The 20,144-nt window shown below is 47.5% G+C and overlaps 1 protein-coding gene across 1 annotated transcript in view; it reads right to left on the bottom strand.

Annotated features, from left to right (window-relative positions):
* Positions 1-20,144, bottom strand: part of BSG (basigin (Ok blood group)) — a 37,138-nt gene that overhangs the window by 15,916 nt on the left and 1,078 nt on the right. Inside the window, exons 2-3 of the mRNA XM_081178191.1 lie at positions 5,705-6,052; positions 2,502-2,661 (exon numbers count right to left, since the gene is read on the bottom strand). Of these exons, the coding sequence (XP_081034317.1) occupies positions 2,502-2,661; positions 5,705-6,052 (508 nt within the window). The remainder of the gene's footprint in view (positions 1-2,501; positions 2,662-5,704; positions 6,053-20,144) is intronic.

The following is a 20,144-nucleotide window of genomic DNA, read 5'->3' on the forward strand; positions in this document are numbered from 1 at the left end:
CCGTTACACTGCAATTAGAATTAGATAGAAGCCTTTTAAGGCTCAGGAAAAGGGGGCTGAATCTCCCTAGAGAATCTCCCAAGCTACACCCATCACCCAGCCTGATTCATAACCTCTTCCAGTGTTTCTGAATGGCCGGAAAAGTGCCCTTAACTCTGAGTACAGTGGTACCTCGGGTTAAGTACTTAATTCGTTCTGGAGGTCCGTACTTAACCTGAAACTGTTCTTAACCTGAAGCACCACTTTAGCTAATGGGGCCTCCTGCTGCCGCCGTGCCGCCAGAGCCCGATTTCTGTTCTTATCCTGAAGCAAAGTTCTTAACCTGAAGCACTATTTCTAGGTTAGCGGAGTGTGTAACCTGAAGCGTATGTAACCTGAGGTACCACTGTACGACTTTCCCTTGCCTGGATGGAGGACACAGAAAGGTGGTGCGCATAGAAACTAGTGTACTGTACACAGGTGTGCTACTCTGCCCACTTTTGACTCTCACCCACATCACCACTGGCTCGTGGCTGACAAAAAGGTTCCCTGCCCCTCCTTTAGGGGACCTAAGGGGACCCAAATGATCTTCAGGACAAGTGCAATAATAAAGCAAGGCAAACAGGGAACCCGCAGTTCTGCTTGTTGACATTGCCACAGGGTGTGTTTTACTGCTCTCAGGCAGAAAAGAACACCAAGCCTCTCTCACACGCTTTGCATTGAGCTTCAGAAGGGAAATAATACCTTCTATCCCCACCAGCTCAAGCAAATAGGGAGAGGCTGGGACTGGGGGGACATCCCAAAACAAGAAGCTGTTCCCTTCCAGAGCTCCAATGGTTTGGCATTGATGAGGACAGCAGGGACTCCCCATGGCAAAGTCAAGGTCCAAGCTGCAATCCTGTGCACTCACCGGAGAATATGCAATACTGAAAACAATGGGGCTTGCCTTCCAATGAAATTTATGGGCTGTGGCTCAAAGGCAGAGCACAGAAGGTGCTGGGTTCAAATCCTGACAGCATACCCAGGTGGGGCTGAGAGACAGACTGATCCTGGAGTGTTTTTGGCTGTCAGTGCAGACAATAAGGAGCTAGGTGCACCAATGACCTGATTTGGCAGATCCCTATGAGCATGAGGGGACGTGGGTGGCGCTGTGGGTTAAACCACAGAGCCTAGGGCTTGCTGATCAGCAGGTCAGCGGTTTGAATCCCCATGACGGGGTGAGCTCCCGTTGCTCGGTTCCTGCTCCTGCCAACCTAGCAGTTCGAAAGCACGTCAAAGTGCAAGTAGATAAATAGGTACTGCGCTGGCAGGAAGGTAAACGGCGTTTCCATGTGCTGCTCTGGTTCGCCAGAAGCGGCTTAATCCTGCTGGCCACATGACCCGGAAGCTGTACGCCGGCTCCCTCGGCCAGTAAAGCGAGATGAGCGCCGCAACCCCAGAGTCGGCCACGACTGGACCTAATGGTCAGGGGTCCCTTTACCTTTTATGAGCATGAGATGGGGGGAAAGAAAAACAAGGAGGTGACCCTGAAGTTTTGGTTTGCCTCAAGGAGCATTACTCAGAGCCAGCTCTCCATTTATGTGTGTTCAAGACATGCATATCACCGCAAACCTGGAAGTGGCACTTAAAGGAGCAAAAATGGCCCCCCAAAGAGCGCGCGAAAATGGCAAACTGGTGTGAAAAGAGCGTCTAGCAATCCCACAAGCCTTTGCAAGTGCAATCCGAGGAGCGCTGCTGGTTTTTTCAAGGGTTTCCAGAGTGTCTCTGCAGGCTTTTTTAAAGGTGTTCCCCAAATATGCAATTTAATTTAAACGTGCAGTGACTTGGAATGTAACCCCCACATAAACGGGGAGTTGCCTGTATTGATTCAAGGGTTGGACTATAACCCGAAAGACCCAGTTTCGAATCCCCACTCAGTTATGAAGCTCACTGGGTGACTTTGGGCCAGTCAGCCTCTCAGCCTGCCCTACAGCGGATTCCTTCTGGCAGCACCAATGCATTCAAGCCCTTTCTCTTTTTTTAAAAAAAGTGTGACGTTGCCCTTGGGTCCTGCCTGAAGGCTTCCCATAATACAGTGGTGCCCCGCAAGACGAAAAACTCGCTAGACGAAAGGGTTTTGCGTTTTTTGAGCTGCTTCGCAAGACGAGTTTCCCTATGGGCTTGCTTCACAAGACGAAACATCTTGCGAGTTCGTTTCCTTTTTCTTAAAGCCGCTAAGCCGCTAATAGCCGTGCTTCGCAAGACGAAAAAACCTCAAGACGAAGAGACTCGCGGAATGGATTAATTTCGGCTTGCGAGGTACCACTGTAGACATCTAGTTGGCTCCTGTGAGAACAGGATTCTGGACTAGATGGGTCATTGGCCTGATTCAGCCAGGCTTTGCTTACATTCATAATAAACTTATCTGCTCTGTTCTGGATTTAGAAAGAATTGTTCACCCGGAGAGCTTGTTGGCATGGAAGAGAACATGCTAAACAGCGCCTCCCACACCCGGCAAAAAATATATATTAAAAGATACCTACAGGTATGAGGTAAATTCTGGTGAAGTCTCATTCGTATCAAGCCTCGTTCCCCCCTTCTCCCAGTAGTGGCCTTTGACGGCGGTTGGCGGTTCGGTGATGTTGCAGGAAATGATCACGTTCGAGCCGGCAGTCACCTCGGGAGTGGCTGAGATTTTGGCCCCTGCGTTGGCGATATTTTGGGGGAAAGAAGGAAGGCAAGAGAGGAAGTTAGGAAGACGTAGCCAAGGCGGTCTGCGTTCAGAAGAGAAAGGGGTGATGGGAGAGGACACCGTTGCAGCGTGGAGTTCAGTCACCTGTAAGCAAAGTGGCCTAGTTGTCACATAATGGCCTGTTTCTAGGCCTGCCCTTCCCCAAACTGCCTTCCAGAGGCATTGGACTACAACTCCCAGTGTGCTGGCTGGAGCTTACATGGGAGTTGTAGTCCAAAACATCTTGAGGGCAATGGCATGGGAAAGGACCTGGCCTAGGCTTTGCAAAGCACCTTAAAGCCTCAAGTAGGTGCCTGTTGGTCATATGACTGTGAAAACGTGAGGTGAGCCCCAAATGGGCTCCAGCACAAGCCTCCAGAGAGCTTAGGAGGCAGAGGCAGCTTCCCATGCTCACGGCTATTCCAGTCCAGTCCGATGCCAATGATTGCTCCCAAGATTGAGAAGTCAAGCAGCTTTACATGCACATCTGGCCAGTTTGCATCATTTCTTCTGGGTACCAAGTTTGTGGGTTTATGGGGGGGGTGTTAAAGAGGAATTAGGCATTTGGTACACAAACTCCACCCACATCCAAACATCTTGGATTCGATCAAGCTACTCTCATGAAGTGAAATTGCCCCACCACGTGCTCTGCATGTGTAAAATAGTTTACAAAATGGCCAGGTAGCAGCGACAGCAGCAGTCTGCTGAGATTCTTGAAGCTGGAGGTATGTCGAGGAGGCCGGCAACTATGGTAGTAGCAGAACTGCCAGCTGCCACGCTCTGGGTGACAGAGGGAGATTCCTACTCGGTACCTTTTGAAGTGCAGTGAAATGCTGGCAAGGAGGGCAACTTACAGCAACTGGTCTGCGCCCAAGGACCACTTGTTCTCAATGCCTGCTGGGTCTCATGTGACAGTTTTTACATTTGCTCTTTTTATGGGGGAATTTGCTGCAGCCAGCGAGTAAACGGTCATGCCCTATACTGACCTGAGGAGTCATTTCATATGAAACCACCTGGACACAGGGACCGAAACCTTTGAAGAGGTAACAGTTAAAACAGGCAGCTTTGCCCCCACCTAAAACGAATCTCTGGAGCACCCAGATAAGCATATCCAGGCCAGTTATTGTGGCCAAACAGAGTTTCAGTTTCGAGGCAAATGTTGCAGACATACCCCCACCCTCAATAACCAAGCAGATACTTGACAAATCCCCCACCCAGCCCTTTCTCCTCAGAGACAGGTGACTCTACAGGGCTGAAAGACACTCTTGAGATTTGCCTCTCCGAAAAGAAGGATATTTCCATTTACCAAGAAACATTATTATTTATTTTTCCAGCCATCAATACAGCAGTGGTTTTCAAAGTTCGACATTTAGAGTCTTGTTTCTTGCACTGGCCTCTGGACACCTGGCAGGGAATTCCCAGTCCACCGCAGAAGCAACTGGGGGGGGGTTGAGAAAGATAAATATGGACCTACCGATAAAACCTCTGGGGGACTTGCAGTAAATCGGCAAAGCGATTCCTGACTCCCGGTTGCAAATTGAATTCTTCCCTGCCCTAAACCACGCTGCTGATAGGAAGGAAACTCAGGGTAAAGACTGCTGCGTGGAAGGACTCTGAGCTCAGTTTGGTTCTGAATTTCAGAAACAAATCCCTGGACTCCAAAATTCTTACATTTAAATGCTGTATCCAACTCTGTCATACTCGGAGTGAACCCACTGAAATTAATGGCCCTAAGTCAGGTATGTCCCTTAACTGGAGTTGGATGCAACCCTAAACATATGGCCCATGTTCTCTTGGTTGTTGAATCTTGGGAGTGCCAATAAAAATTAAAAGCGGATCCCACAAGCCTGATGCCTGCGTACAGTTCATAAGTGGCCCTTGGCCAGCTCTGCTGGGTGACACCGTCATCCCATAAGAGTTGAGTGTGCATTTTAAACCCATTCCTGAGCATCACAGGGAGGGAAAGAAAGCTTTAATATCTGTCTTTATGGATCTTCTCATTAAGGAACCCCCAATAAGCTTCCAAGGAACACAGGAAGCTTCTTTCTACTGAGTCAGGTTCTCCATGGTTTCAGGCAGGGGGGACATTCCCTACCTGGAGATGTTGCCACTGGGGAATGAACCTGGGATTTCCCCCTGCATGCAAAGCAGATGTACTCCCAAATGAAATTTGAAAACCACTGACAAGAGGGCAACGAGCAAGGGAGGACACTTCCTTTTGTAAAAGAATCCAAACTGAGGCACGTCCAATTCAATTTGCTTGCTCAGCGTTTCGGCCGCAAAAGACAAGCCGTTTCTCTTGTCGCTGGACAATCTGGACTTTCAGCTCAGCACAGGGTGGGGGGAAGGGGGAGGAGAGAAAGGGGGAGGAGGCAAATAAGCTAAAACTGGTTGTTCCACAGCACAAACAAGTAGACGCGTTCCCCCCACCCACCCAGTGCTGCGCAGAGACAGTGCTACGGCCATTTCAAAAACGGTTGCAATTACACCACAAGCAAAACAAGACCGTTTCAATCCAGCTCGCGACAACCAGTAACCTCTAGCAAGGTTGGAAAGCATATCAAAAGCAGGGGTGGGGGGGAAAGCAAGACTGTGTGTGTATATAGAAAGAGAGATAGACAGGAAAACGAGATGAAAAGAGGTTGGTTGGCTGGCGGCCGCCAAAAGCAGAGCCATTTTCAATTTTGCATTTCGGAAAAGGAACACCAAGGAGGACAACGTTGGCATTCAGGGTCCAGAAGCCAGAGGGATCGGCCGGGACGGTGTGGTTCTGATGGGGAAGTTACAACCCTTTTTGAGTAGGGCCACTCGCCAGGAGTGAAGGGGAGGATGCGGGTGGGGGGGTGGGGAGGTCTCTTGGATTTCTACACAGTTAGGTCGGGAAGGTGCAGCAGGGTTCTCGGGAAGCCATGGGACATGGGTGAAAGGGGTGGCGAGGGCGTGGCAAAGCTAAGAGACACGGCTGTGTCCAAGCAAATGCCACCGCCAAGGGGGATTGGGGCAACGGCCACTCACGCTCAATGACAATCACGTTCGCCTGGGAACGGATCCACTTGACTTTGGGGCTCTTCGACAAGTGGTTGCGGTCGGGGTCGTTGCTGGCCCGGCACTCGTAGGTGCCCGAGTCGTTGAGCGTGAGGTTGGTGACGTAGATGGCGCTGGTGGAGTGCTGCTTGTAGGTGGCGTTGATTTTGACCCGGTCCTGCCAGGCCCCGTCCCACAGCTGGACGGCTGTCTCGTTGGGCTCGGCCCCCTCGAACCACCACTGGATCTCGGGGATGGGGCTACCGACAGCCTCGCAGTGCAGCTCCACACTGTCCTCCGTCAGCTTCTTTTGAGACAGCGGCGACTTTATGAAGCCAGCTGCGAGGCGGGGTGGGGGGAGAGGCGTTAGTGCAAAGTATTATTAGTGCGAGAGAGAAAGACAGTGAAGAGAAAGAGATCAGCAGCCTTTAAAAAATATATTAAAGAAGAACCAGCATGGTAACTCACATCAGCACACTCACTCCACAAACGGCCACTTCTATTACATGTAGCTGAAAATACTGAGTAAGAAGAATCTTTGTCCTCCCCTCAAGACAGGGGTGGGCGAGTGGCTCTTGCACTCTCCGTTAGTAAGTCCCATTCTTCTTTTTCAAGCTTTGCCTGCACAAGAACTTGGGGCATACAAGGAACTGGTGGAAAACTAGACAGGAAGCACCACAACACTGGTTTTACACTTCTTGCTGTTTAACTTGCATCCCACCGAGACTACTGCAGCAAGTCCTGGGTACATTGGGTCACTGTGTCCTTATCAGAAGGCTTGACAAGCTTCAGAGGCAATTACAGGGCCTTCAACAGAAAGGCCACATGCAGAACTTTGGACGTGCTCAGAAGAAGGTGAACAAGGCAACAGCATCGCAGCTCCAGATGCTTTACTTATGCAGCAACACAGCAATCAGACTCTCAATCCATACCCATCCCAAACAAAAAATGCTGGAAAATGGACTGTTTTGTTATTTATTTGCTCTTCATATCCCACCTTTCCTCCAAGGAGCTCAAGGTACATAGCTTTCCCCCTCTCCATATTATTGTTGCAACACCCTGTAGGTTAGGCTGAAGGGCAGTGACTGGCCCCAGGTCACCCGGCAAGCTTCATGGCTGAGTGTAGATTTGAACACCAACAGTATTAGAAACTGAGATATGAAAGCTAGGAGCTAAATGGCACTTTAAACCTAGGTTGTGGGCGCAACAACGGAATGTCTAGGCACTTTTTATAAGAAGAACACAAAGCTGAAAATGAATGAACGGCAGCTAAAATATCGTCTTCATTTTTTCACACAGTCTAGTCCTTCCCCTGGCCCAACCCCCTAATATTCTTAAGAGGGTCTCTTCTCCGGTCTTCAGAGAGTAGCTAGAAGTGGGGAGGCAGAAAAGGTCCTCCTTCCACTCTGCAGTTTTAATCTAAAATCTTAGGCGCAGTAATGCACCCAGAGTTCAGAAACTGCTTTCGCAAAATGTGCCTAGAACAAGGGAGTTTCAAACACTGAATGCCAGTCCCTCAGGTCCAAATCCATCACCTTTAACCACTGCACCACATTAGCTATATAATCAAAGCACAGACAGCTTTATCTCAACCAAGACATTCTTGTCTTTCTCGTGTGATAGATGAAGGAGGGGGAGTAATTCCTCTTCAGAACTAGCATGAAAGTTGGCACACTATTGTGAAAATCATGGGCCCTAGGCAAGACTGCTGAGAATGGGAAAAGGTGGTATACTGCACCCACAATGTAGTGTGGAAGTCAGAGGGCACAGGTTAGGGCCATGGTTGATTCTTTGATAACCCCAACCCTGGGCTCTATCATCAGAAGATAAACTAAAAAGTACAGGGTTAAGTACGAAGATTTCCACAGGGCACCTAAACATGCAGATCACAAGTTTGTGAGCCTTTACTATGAACAGTAGCCAAAACTTGCCCAAGTTTTGCATTTAGCCAAGAAAGCTAGCATGTTGCACACTCATGGTGCTTAGTTGTCTTTGCGGATTTTATTTTTGGACTGATTTTCACGGAACAAGGCAACTTACAGCAAAAGGTTTTACAGAGAAGCCCTTAGCTTTGACATCTTCACTCCAGTCCTATGCTCAACTAAACTCAGAATCACGCAAAGCACCCATGTAAGCAATGGCTCCCCAGTTTTCTTCCATTTTGGTGGCAGTGGGATGAGCAGTTTAGGTGGGGATGCTCAGGCAGGTGTATTTTCTTAATAATAGTAATAATATTAATAGGCAGTTTGCTTAAGCCCTCACTTGCGAAAGACTTCCCACTTGCTTTCCAGTCCTGGCTACTGGTCTTCATTCCCTTCTGCAGAGAAGAGGGAAACAGGGGGACAAGTCATTAAGAAGGAAGCTAATGGCGGGGGACATTTGAGGCACCGTGCACGTCAACTGCCACACAGTTTAGCAATTGTCGCAGGAGTGTTTGCCCTTGCAGCAAACCCAGATGGTTCCTTCCAGGCATGCCAAGGGACAAAGACAAGCCCTGCTACGCAATTATCAGAAAGCGGAGCACCCCTCCGACAGGGAGCACGTCCTCACATGCCCCACGCTGAGGTGAACAAGCATGCCTTTGCCTCCTCCGCCAACGGTCAGTTGACCCAAATTGGGTAACTCTTGGCACGCAGCCTGGCCATAGTGACTGGGTGCCATTGTGTGGGGTTCCGATTCCCAGTGCAGCAAGCCAGCTCCCTCTGCGCTACTAGCCAACCTGCCGTGCTGCGTCAGACCTCAGTGTGCTTGCTCACTCGGCTGCGCAATCGGATACAATATGCCCTCGCAAAATCTTAGCGTAAGCCAAAAATTAAAAACCGAGCAAAAAATAAAAGTTCAAGGAATCTTTTCTTTAACCAAGGCTGGATAAACCTTGCCCAAAGCAAATAGCATTAAGAGCCAGAACAATGCCGAGGCTACCCAGGGGAAGACAGAGTGAACAGAACATTGAAGCATCCAGAGGGGCTAGATTTAGAATGCATGTAGGGACCATAGCTGTCAATTTACAGATTTGAAAATAAGGGACCAGCAGCCTCGAAAATAAGGGATCAACAATTACTTTGATAAAATACATATTTTGTTGCGTGCAAATGGCTTTAGATACCTATTAGGTCCTATAAATTACCATATAGCATATATTCAACACAAAAAAGCAACAATTTGTTGTTGACAAAGCACAGCTGGACATAGAAAGGGCCCCATTACCTTCAGTAGCTTATTTAAGGGACATCATCAATAAGGGACAGCAGCGGGACATGGCCCTGGGACAAGGGACTGTCCCGCCAAATAAGGGACGCTTGGCAGCTATGGTAGGGACATGCGAAGCTGCCTTATACAGTGTCAGACCTTTGGCGTACCCAGTTCAACATTGTATCAAATCAGCAGAACTGACGCTGCAGGGGTTCAGGCGGGGACAATACTTCCTGAAGATGCTATCAGGGATTGAACATGGGACCTTCTGCCTAAGAATGTAAAAAGAGCCAATGCCCATTTAGTTCAGCATCCTGCTCTCACAGTGGCCTACCAGATGCCTGTGGGAACACCACAAGCAGGATCTGAACATAAAAGCACTCTCCCCTCCTGCAGTTTCCAGCAACTCTAGTATAAACTCTATAGTTACTTGTCAAGACAATATGCCTTTTAATTGTTTTAGCAACCAGACAGAGTAGGCAAGCCTGTTCAAGGAAACTGTTGCAAAACGGGAAACCTTATTCATGGCTAGGGTTTTAAAGGTCTGCTTTCTTCAGAAACAAGACACTTTCAGGGCCAGAAGCCCTGCTTGCACATCCATAGCATGCCTCTTTAGAGAAGGTAGGGAAACCTCAAGACAGGGGTCAAATGTGGGACTCCAGGCTCCTCTGTTTGCCCCTGGGAACTTTTCCTATGTCTCACTAGTCCTCCTTGACACACTCCTTAACTGTTTTTGCTTAGCTCGAATATGTCCTTGAACTTGCGTGTCTGTATGGAGGACAGTGTGTGTGTGTGTGTGTGTGTGTGTGTGTGTGTGTGTGTGTGTATTGAAAACAGCCTACTGTACCAAAGGTTTAAATCTGCACACCTCTGGCTTAACGTACCATGGGCATGTCCTATGTGACCTCAACCAAAGAATCTAAGGTTAAACTCTTCCCAGTACATCATATGCAAGAAAACTGAGTCATCACATCCAAGAGAACTTTAACTGGCTTTAGTCACGGGAACAACTGGTGGTTTGCGTCACATCCTGTACAGTCAGGTCTGGCTATGTTGCCTGGTTTGCTACCCGGAAAAACCCATGTGAGGGGTGAGGAACCTGTTGCCCTTGAGACATTGCTCGACTCCAAGCCCCATCACCCCCAGCCACAATGGTCAGGAACAATGAGAGTGCAGCAAGATCCGGTTGGTCACTGGCTCCCCACCCCATGTCCTGCCCTGCAAGCTTCCTAGAGATGTAGGTAGAAGCTCCTTCAGACAACAGGAATGGGGAAGTCCAGGTCTGAGGAGGAGAAATTGGTCCTCCAGGCCTCTCCTTGTTTATTTGTTGAATCTGTCTGCAACCTATGGAATTCTTTCTTACCTGCCTGAATGGAGGATAGAGATGTATGTCTATCCCTGTATCTCTCAGGCTTTTTCCTCACCCAGCTTGGACGGGGAGACAAATGTGGCCACCAGCCTGGAAACCCCCCCCCCCCCGCCTTACACAGAGCTTACAAAACGCAGCGGTAAACAAATTAGCGGGAAATTATATACACAAGAATCCACACATTTTTTTAGAAATGTCCCCAAATCCGGCCTCCAAACTGGAACAAGGAAATGAAGCGCTGCAGGCAACCCTGCAGGGCTGAACTCAGTTCATTAGGCTTTGAGTCTTGTTCACCCATCAAAACACTTTAAAAAAGGAAAAGGAAAAAAGGGCACTAACTGCTGGCTGAGGGACTCGGGAAGGAGTTTGTGCCAACAGCCAAGGAACTGCCATGCTCTGGGGGCAGAAGAGGAGAGAGATGGCCATGACAGGATTTTTTCTGTTCCTTGCATAATACGATAACTCCGGAAGTTGTGTGGTGTTAAATTCAGGGCAGGAACCATAAGAACCTACTTTACACAATACACAATTTATGGCTTTTTCTGGTTTTGGCTCTGTGCTTTTCAGAGAAGCAACTGCAAAGTGTGTATATATTTTTTAAAATAAAGTGGGGGTAGAAATTAAGGAAACAAATAGATGACTTAAAAAGGTAAAGGGACCCCTGGCCATTAGGTCCAGTCGTGACTGACTCTGGGGTTGCGGTGCTCATCTTGCTTTATTGGCCGAGGGAGCCGGCGTACAGCCTCCAGGTCATGTGGCCAGCATGACTAAGCCGCTTCTGGCGAACCAGAGCAGTGCACGGAAACGCCATTTACCTTCCCGCTGGAGCGGTACCTATTTATCTACTTGCACTCTCACGTGCTTTCGAACTGCTAGGACTTAGGACAGCACATATTTCCTTCAGTCAAAGGTATATATTCAAGAAAATTTATTGGGGGGGGGGTATTTTGTGAAGTACATTGGGCTGTATCCAACATTAGGCATGCTCTGAGTAGACCCACTGAAATTTAGAGGACAAAGCTTGAATTCGATATACGCTAGCCATGCCATGCACTTTATTTTCAATGAGTCTACTCTGAACAGAATTTTGCTAGATCCAGCCCATTACAAACAATTCCAGCTAGGTTTTAAGCCTTAACTGGTGTTCAGCTTTCAAAACCGAAGAGACTTTGGTCACAGTAAAATCAAAGCACTATGTCACTCCAGGTTTACGAAGCTTATTTAAATTTATGGAGTTGGCTTTATTCTTATAAACCACACCGGCAACAGCTCTGCGGCTGAAGGGCAGCGGAGAAATGTGTTTGATAAATAAAAGCAGTTAAAAGGTTAGAAGGGCCAGCCCTCTTGCAAAGGTCGGGCTGGCTAGACAACCCAGCTGGTGTCTACTCCCAGTAAACCCCAGAATTCACATGGGAGGTGGGTTCTAAAATAGCGCACGCTGCTCTGGGCTACAAAACATATTAAAAACAAGGTACGGCAAAATGGATCGCTAGCCAACAAGGAAAGGTGCAGAGAGATTAGGCATGTGGGCTGGTTAGCTGATGATGGACAGACTAGCACATCCCAATAAGGACTAGCTTGCTTTGACTTATGCAATTGGAAAAATACCCTCCTTCTCACTTTTCCAGTGAGAAGGAGGGTAAGAGGGAGAATGACGGCCAGTCTCAACCACAATGAGTCTCACTCTGGGACCTTCTGCATGCAAAGCAGGTGTTCTACTGCTGATCTGCCACACTTTGAGCTATGACCCCTTTTAACCTTAGTGGGAGCATTCACAGGCACCCTATCCTACGGGAGCTGAACCACACAATTTTCCTCACCAATAAAAAATGTGGCATCCTGCTCCTATACAGGATTTACTGCTTGTCGGAGCAAGCTTGTTTTGACTGTGGAGGTGCACAGCTCGCAGGCCAACATTAACTGGAATAGGGAAAACTTGCCAGGCTCTCAGGGAAGTAAGTCCTCGATGAGGATGGAGGAAACAGGGTGGATCAAGAGAGGGGCAGAACGATGTCCCAAGAGAGAGAAGGATACTGCCTAGCCTCCTGTCCCGCTCAGCTGTTTATGCCCAGCTCTTATATACCCTGCCCCAAGGAAAAACACATGATCTGCTCATTCGCTTCAAAGTAAAGTCACCTTCAACTAAAAACAGACACTCCCCACTCTGAGCTGAGGGGAGGAGCTGGAGAACCGCAGGGGATCTCTGGCACAAATGTAGCCATCCAGCCACTGGCTATGGCCAAGTGCCAGGTCCTTTCACAGATATAAAGCATGGGTTTTGACCCCTTTCCCCCCCAGTTACAGCTACTAGGCTTCTTTAGACAAAGCAGAGCACATCCTAAGCCTCCATGCAATTTTGTGCATGCCTGGGACTGGATGCTCATCTCATCTTTTAGGCTAGGGGTTGGGGAACTGTTTCCAGCATTAGGGGCCACTTTCTCTTCTGGGCAATCTTCCAAGGGCCACATGCCAGTAGTGGGCAGTGCAAGAAGTGTGGAGCAGTGAGTGTCAATTTTCTCATTTGGACCATAGGCTGGTTTCTACACCCACACCTTTTCAATTCTGGAGAGCAAGAGCCAATATCAGAGTTCAAGGGCATATTCCAGTCAGGCAAATGCAGTCAAGGAGTGTGGGAAACAGGGCTGGTGAAGTTTGCAACCTAGGGAGAGTTCTCAGGGCCAGACAAGATTGCTTGGAGGGCTGCATTTGGCCCCCAGGCTCCCCATCTCTAATTTTAGGCCATGAGGCATCCGGACTAAACTTCACTCTTTGGCACTCTTAGAACGGAGACAACATCAAAAACAGATTAAGTTGAAGAAACCTGGCAGGTGACTTTTTAACCTCATTTCTAAATACGCCCAACCTCATACAAAGAGATGGTTTGGGGAAGAATTCATTTTTTCAACAGGGCGGAGGCTTCATGTTGCAACTAACTCAAGGCTGCAAATCTAAAACGGCAGCTCTCCAACAAATGTAAGCAGCAATTTTTTAAAAAAGCTGTTGTTTTGCCACTCAAAATCTGCCCTCTGAACCAGCTGTCTGCCCTACAAGGAGACCATGCTAAGACAGCATGAAGATTCAGGGGCAAAAGGTACAGATCTGTCCAGATATGGGGATAATTGTGAAACAAGTGAAAAACTTGCGCTTTCTGCAAGCAGTGCACAATGGCATTTGGAAGTATAAACTCTCTGAAAGGGACCTGAGAGATGGTGAGTGGACAAATCCAAGGCATAATATCCCACAGCTGCACTTTGAAAGCGCCTAGATAGCAAGCAGGAGGACAGCTGGACCAGCTCAGATAAGCTCTTACCCAGATAAAACCCACACAAACCTACCCCAAGAGATGCATTTAAGAAACTAACCATAAACATCAACTCCCCCCTCCCTCCGATGTGCCCACACAATTAAACTCTGGAAGTCACTACCACAAGGAGTGACGGTTACCAACTTGAAAAAGAGGATTACACAGATTCATGCAGTATAAGGCTATTAACAGCTACCGGCCACAATGGCTACATTCTCCCCTCCGCTGTCTGAGGAAAGCCAGTTGCAGGAAATTGCAAGTGGGAAAAGCACTACTGCACTCAGGTCCGGTTTGCAGGCTTGCCAAGGTTGGCCACTGTGAGGGTAGGATTCTGGAATGGGTGTGCTTTGGCCTGATCCAGCAACCAGGCTCATCTGATGTTCTTAGATGTATTTGGCTGATACCTCTGCAAAGCAAATCTAGACAGGAGAAGAGAGGGCACTCCCTTGTTTCCCAGGCTGCTTTTACCTCCCACGGAGAATTCCTAGAGCTTCAAAGGGTGTTTCTAAGTTAAGATAGGACACAACAAGCTCTCAAACGTATCTAATAACAAAAACTCTCTTGCGTACTTCGCAGCTTAAAGCAGGATAAGGAACCCCAGAAGTTGTTGTGACTCCCAGCTCCCATTATTCCTGACTGGTTAGGGTGGCAGGAGTGGGCTCTCACCAACTTGGACAGCTTTCAAAAAGGATTAGACAAATCCACGGAGGAGAAGGCTACAGTATCTGTCATGTTCTTCCACCATCAAAGGCAGTAAGTGCCTCTGAATACCAGTTACTGGGGAACAGGCTAGCCATCCCTGGGTGAGGATCTGCTTCCAGATGCATTCGATGGTACTGGGGTGGATGAAACGATATAGCCCAACAGTTGCGGCATCTCTGAAGCATTTACAACAGCTTGTAAGAAAGCAAAGAGTACCGGGAATCACACAGATGAAGAGAGCCGCTAAAGGGTTTGGTGTTTCACAAGACGGTTGCTCTCAGCCTCCCATTTTGTAGCTCAAGCCTGCTAGAGGTTTTTTCCCCCACTAAAAGCCGGAAGGGTAACTATAAAGCTGCACCACATGATCGCTCTCAGAGCAGCTAAGCTAATGATCTGCTCAAAGATTGGTCTGATCAAACAATAATCTGTGGGCTTTTACACAAAGGTCAGCATCTGCAGCAAGAGTTATCCCACTAAATGATTATAGTCTCAATGTTTTTCAGCTGCCTTCACCAACTGGTGCCCCCAAGATGTCTTAGCCTGCAACGTTGGCTGAGGCTGATTTGGAAGGCACCAGGGTTTGGTGAAGGCTCCTGTAGAATAAGATAGCAGTGCAATTCAAGGAACCCGCTTGTCTGGGCCTTGAATGTGGGTAGACAAAATCATGCCTGGCTGAGGGGGGAAATCCAGCTTCAACTGCCCATTCGCAAAATGGGCAGAACAATTACCTCCCTTACAGAGTTGTTGCATGAATTATGTCCAAGTGCTCTTTAACTAAGCAGGGCTGCGGTTTCCACTGCTCTGAAAAATAAGCAAGGAATCCAGTCACCTATGCCCTAAGTTTGCAAGGTCTTCTGCAAACTCACCCCACTAAGACCATACATTTGAGCCTATTTCATGCTATGGGTTGTGTGAGTGCACACCTTGTCTGGAATCCTGCTCCCCATAGAAACCACGTAGATACCTCTGGGGAGCCTGTTCTCATGGCAAAAAAGGAAGACTGCCTCCAAATCCAGAGGATTCCTATAGCCACTGTGGCAAAGAGCCACTCATACAACCATGAATATGTCAAAGACTTTTCAGAAGCTACTGAAACCAGAGGTCATCGTCCAGCCCATCACCCCTAATGTAGTGTTCTAAGCCCTTCCAATCCTATGGAACAGGGCAGCAAAGATATTTAAATCCATACAAATGGCTGATCTGTTTACCACCCTGTTGTTGAAAGATGACTAGGTGAACTCCAGAGCCCAGAATGTCTTCACGGGCTTAGAAATGCCAGCCAGACTCACAGGGATATTCTGGGAAACTACTTCCAACAAAAGCAGCATTACTAAGGGGGCCAGGAGGAGGAGACGTAACAAGGCCGGCTTGCCAGCGTGAGGCAGGTTCTAAGCCTCTCACGGGAAAGGTCTTTAAGCGGAGAGCTAATTAAATACCAGGCTACATTTGCAAACACTTAATCTTGAGGAGCTTCATTGGGTATTAATGCTAAGCTTTAATAGGCCCTAATAAAAATTAACAAGCAACGGAATTAAGACCATACAAACAAAACCCTGTGGGGTGGTGGTCTGAATGCCAGCTGATGAACCCAAATCTGTTTTTTTAAAAAAGAAGTTTCAAGGATGGTACAGCCTGAGGACAGGATGGAGACACAGATCTAGACCACCACCCTTTCCCCACTCCTGCAGAGCCTTGAAGTACAATGCCTTCTGTCCCCACCTGCTGCTTTCAGGCCAAAAGAATCAACAACATTGCAGGAGGCTGCTGCGTATTTGTACTGCAGGAGCCCCCGCCCCACACCGCCAACTGTTTCAAAGGAAGCTGAAAACAAATAAAGATGCCATGAAATGCGAGAACACGTTTTGTTCAGGGTAAAAAACAAATGGCAGTTTCTAATTCAAAACAATGCCAGTTTAGATTTGATGTAGCAGCATTAGGTCAAAGTCAGGAGCAGGGAACGTCAGGCCAGGGGCTGATCATGGCCCTCCAGACCTGTCTTCCTGGCCCTTGGAACTCTCCTAGGTCACACACACCCCATGGCTCTGCTTTGCAGCTGGCTGGATCCTTGAACTCTCATGCCTTTCACCTGCCCAGATGGAAGACAGAGGTGTGTGTGTGTGTGTAGAAACTAACCTAACCTTAACCCACTTCTGCCTCTAGTCCTGCCTGCTGCTGTGTTAACCACAAAGGTTGTCCAGAAGGAAAAGTGGCCCTAGGCTGAAAAAGGTTTCTTGCCCCTGGACTAGGTGTTTAGATGAAATGGTGGATGCATTTACAGTTCCAGAGAGAAAAAACAGATGCAAACATTCTTTCACTCGAACATGTGGCCCTCCAGATATTCTTGAACTATACTCCCATAATTCCTGGTCACTGGCCATGTAGTCCAATACTGAGCCAACCCTCCACTAGAAGATAAAACAATTTTACGTCTTGTTTTAAAGACTGAGGGTCAGTTTCCCCTTTACAACTGGTCAAGATGATGAAAACCTCCCTGTCTAGCACATACGCTGTTAGCAATTTGTTTTATTTTACTATTTGGAAATAAGAAGAGGGGGAAATCCTGAACAAGCTGGGAGGAGGAAGAAAGAGGAACAGGCTCAACTGCGCGTTTGCATTAAAAATAGAAAACCTTAATTATAGAGCTTTAAAAGGGGTGTTTCCATCAATGAACAATCTCACAGCCCCAGAAAAGAAGGGCAGGGGTGAGAAACCAGTTAATCTGCAAAGCAGCAAAGAGTTTCACTAAAGAAAATGATACTGTTCTCAAACCTTCCTCCAGATTTGTATTTTGGGAGGGTGGGGAAACAAAAAAATAATTGTCAATGAACAAAGGGCATGATCCTGGGAATGTTCCTTTTCTCAATCTCAGTAGGATTAAGACACCCACACATAGCTATGCTTGGGCATAACTCGACCAAACCTTAGAAGTGATAAGGGTTTTTAAGTCAATGTACCATACAGTCTCTTTCCTACCCTGCCCCAGCTTTTTCATCCCCCTCACAGCTGAAGCACAATAAAACCACAATAAAATCCAATCTCCGTCTTCAGGGCAATGAGGAGCAGTAGGCCAAGGATCCCATTTGCCATCTCCATCCTCCTTAATATGGGAACCATTTCCTCTCACCCCTCCTTGTGAAGAGAAACTCAGTCGTCCCACAACCCAGCAGGCATGTCCTGGTAACCCTCCACTGTAGAAAGGACACCGAATACATGCTTGGCAGGGGGTTGGACTCGATGGCCCTTGTGGTCTTTTCCAACTCTATGATTCTATGCAAGCTATTGAAAGAAAATGGGCCCTCACAAAACGAGTGCCTTATTCCCAGTGATGTGGGAGGAAGTATTTCATTCTAGCCATAAGGAATTCTCCTTTGTAATGGATTCCAACTGCAAATACAAAGGTGTTTCTTTTTAAACTTTGTTTACTGGATAGGAATCAAATGAACACAATGAATTAGATTGCTCTCTAGGGCCGGGGCTGCCATTGTGGCACCTGTGGGACAGGCAGGCTTCCCTACCCCTTTTGCTTTAAAGATGGTGTATTTTTACACTGCTGCCCCACCCTGGGACCTTCTGGTGAGCATTAAAACTAGTAATAGTAATACGGCTAGCAGCCCCTGCTTTGGGGCACCAGAAAATTTCCCAATAAATTACTTGCTTCTACCTGTTCCCACGCTTACAAGCAGCGAAGTAGGATGGGCAGACCAAAAAGTCACCTTATATGGGCATCTTACTGCACTGCATGAAGACTGAGTTGGGGGAACATTTGGCAATTCCATACACACATACTCTGTACTCCTTCCAACAGAGAAGCCCACTCCCATCTCTCTTCTGCAGGGGAAGGTCAGCCCCAATTAAGAAATGAATTGTATATTCTTCAGCCATTGCTCATTACAGGGATAATGGAAGCTCCTCCAAGAATGGCTGGTTCTCTTGCAGATGTCCCTGTGTTTTCCCCCTCTCTGGGCATAGGCTCCCAGAGTTAGCCAATTTCAGGGCAGACCCACTGAAATTAATGGACCTACCTAACTTAGTGATACATAAGGAACAGGGAATAAGAGTAGAGGTCTGAGATGCTTTTCCTGCTAACAATGGACTGAAAGCTTTGGTTTTCTTTAAAAGATTTATCCTCTCCAAAGGCACCTGTAACAAGGGTTTAGAATTATACACATTATATCCAATTGCAAATGCTGAATCCAGTTCACAGCTTTACCATAACTGAGTCAGTGGAGAGAGAGAGATAAAAGATAGGCATCTGAACATTAATGGCATAGTTTAAAAACAACATGTACATCCCTTCAGGCATACCTAGAATACAACTTTGTGCCACACTTATAGGGAACCTCAGGTGTCTCTTATCTGCTCGTTGGGATTCTCCACAGAACATGCCTCTAGGCCATCAATTGCCCTGCTCAATGCCTCCTTTTCATAGGAAGGAGCATTTCATCCCTGTTGCTTTTAGTAATAAACTGCAATTTTTTATTACTGAAAAATCAATTCGAGCCTGCAGCATGAAAGGGCAGCCTTCCCCAACCTTGCCATCTCTCAACAACTCTCATGAGCCCTGACCACTGGGCATGCTGGCAGAAGATGACTGGGGGTGGGGGAAAGAGCAGAGCATTTGTAGCAATCACCTAAGATTCGGACAGGCCAATCTAGACATGGGTTTCACCATTTCGGTGAGATCTAGGCCCAAGAAACACTGCCTGCGATGCAGCTGTTAAATTGCACTCTCAACAACTAGTGGCTTCCAGAAGGAGAGAGCAAGCAAAGTTGAGGTCCCACCCCAACAGGACCCAAGGGCACCCATATACTCTGTTTCAGGTAAGTGAACAGCTGCATTTGCTATCATGGAAAAAGTAAAAAAAATCCTTCCAGTAGCACCTTAAAGAGTTTGGTAATGAGTTGCAATTCAGCAGCTTCTCTTTCCAGTCTATTTCTGAAATTCCTTTGTAGTAAAACAGCTACTTTGAGATCTTGTATAGAATGTCCTGGGAGATTGAAGTGTTCTCCTACTGGTTTCTCTGTTTTGTGGTTCTTGATGTCAGATTTATGTCCGTTTATTCTTTGGCGTAAGGTTTGGCCTGTTTGTCCAATATAGAGAGCTGAAGGACACTGTTGGCATTTGATGGCATACACAATGTTAGACGATGTTAGACTGGAAGGATTTTTTTTATTTTGACTATGGCAGACCAACACGGCTACCTATCTGCAAATGGAAAAAGTAGTGTGGGGGCACAGAAGACTAAGACAGAGCAACATCAGCTTTGCCACCTGCGCACCCCGTCTTCAGGTTGGCCTGCAGCTCCCTCACCAAACAAGGATTACACCCCTGTACACAAATACTGTACACCACCACTCCAATGAGTCTTTGCAATATAAAAGGCTACCCTCCACACATCATAGTAACATGCCGTCAACTCGTTAAGAATATTGGCTTGTTGCCAATGAATCCATCGTGCCTGTGCAAAGACATAGTGCAACATAACCCAGATGTAGATTGTAGACAGCTCAGGGCAGAGAGCTGAACTGCTTTCAGAGGTGAGGCAGGTGGCGGGGAGAACAGGAACAGGCCTTTTTCATAAAATTCATACTTTGTTCTGACCACTTTCTGCCTCTGGCCCTGCCTACCCCTGGCGTGTGGCCCTCGAAAGACTGCCCAGAAAGGAATGCAGCCCTTGGGCTGAAACAGTTGCCCCCATTTACTTGAAACACAGGCAAAATGCTTTTTTTTTTCAACTTCTGTAGATGTTTGCTGGTTTTCCAGCATTAACGTTTTCTTCTCATTTCTCCCCGCTGCAAATTTCTGCGTGGTTGGCAGCCGAGAGACACAAAAGCGAGGGTACAAAAATGCGCAACAAACCAGA

The sequence above is a fragment of the Podarcis bocagei genome (assembly GCF_964188305.1).
Source record: "Podarcis bocagei genome assembly, chromosome: 18".
NCBI lineage: Eukaryota > Metazoa > Chordata > Lepidosauria > Squamata > Lacertidae > Podarcis > Podarcis bocagei.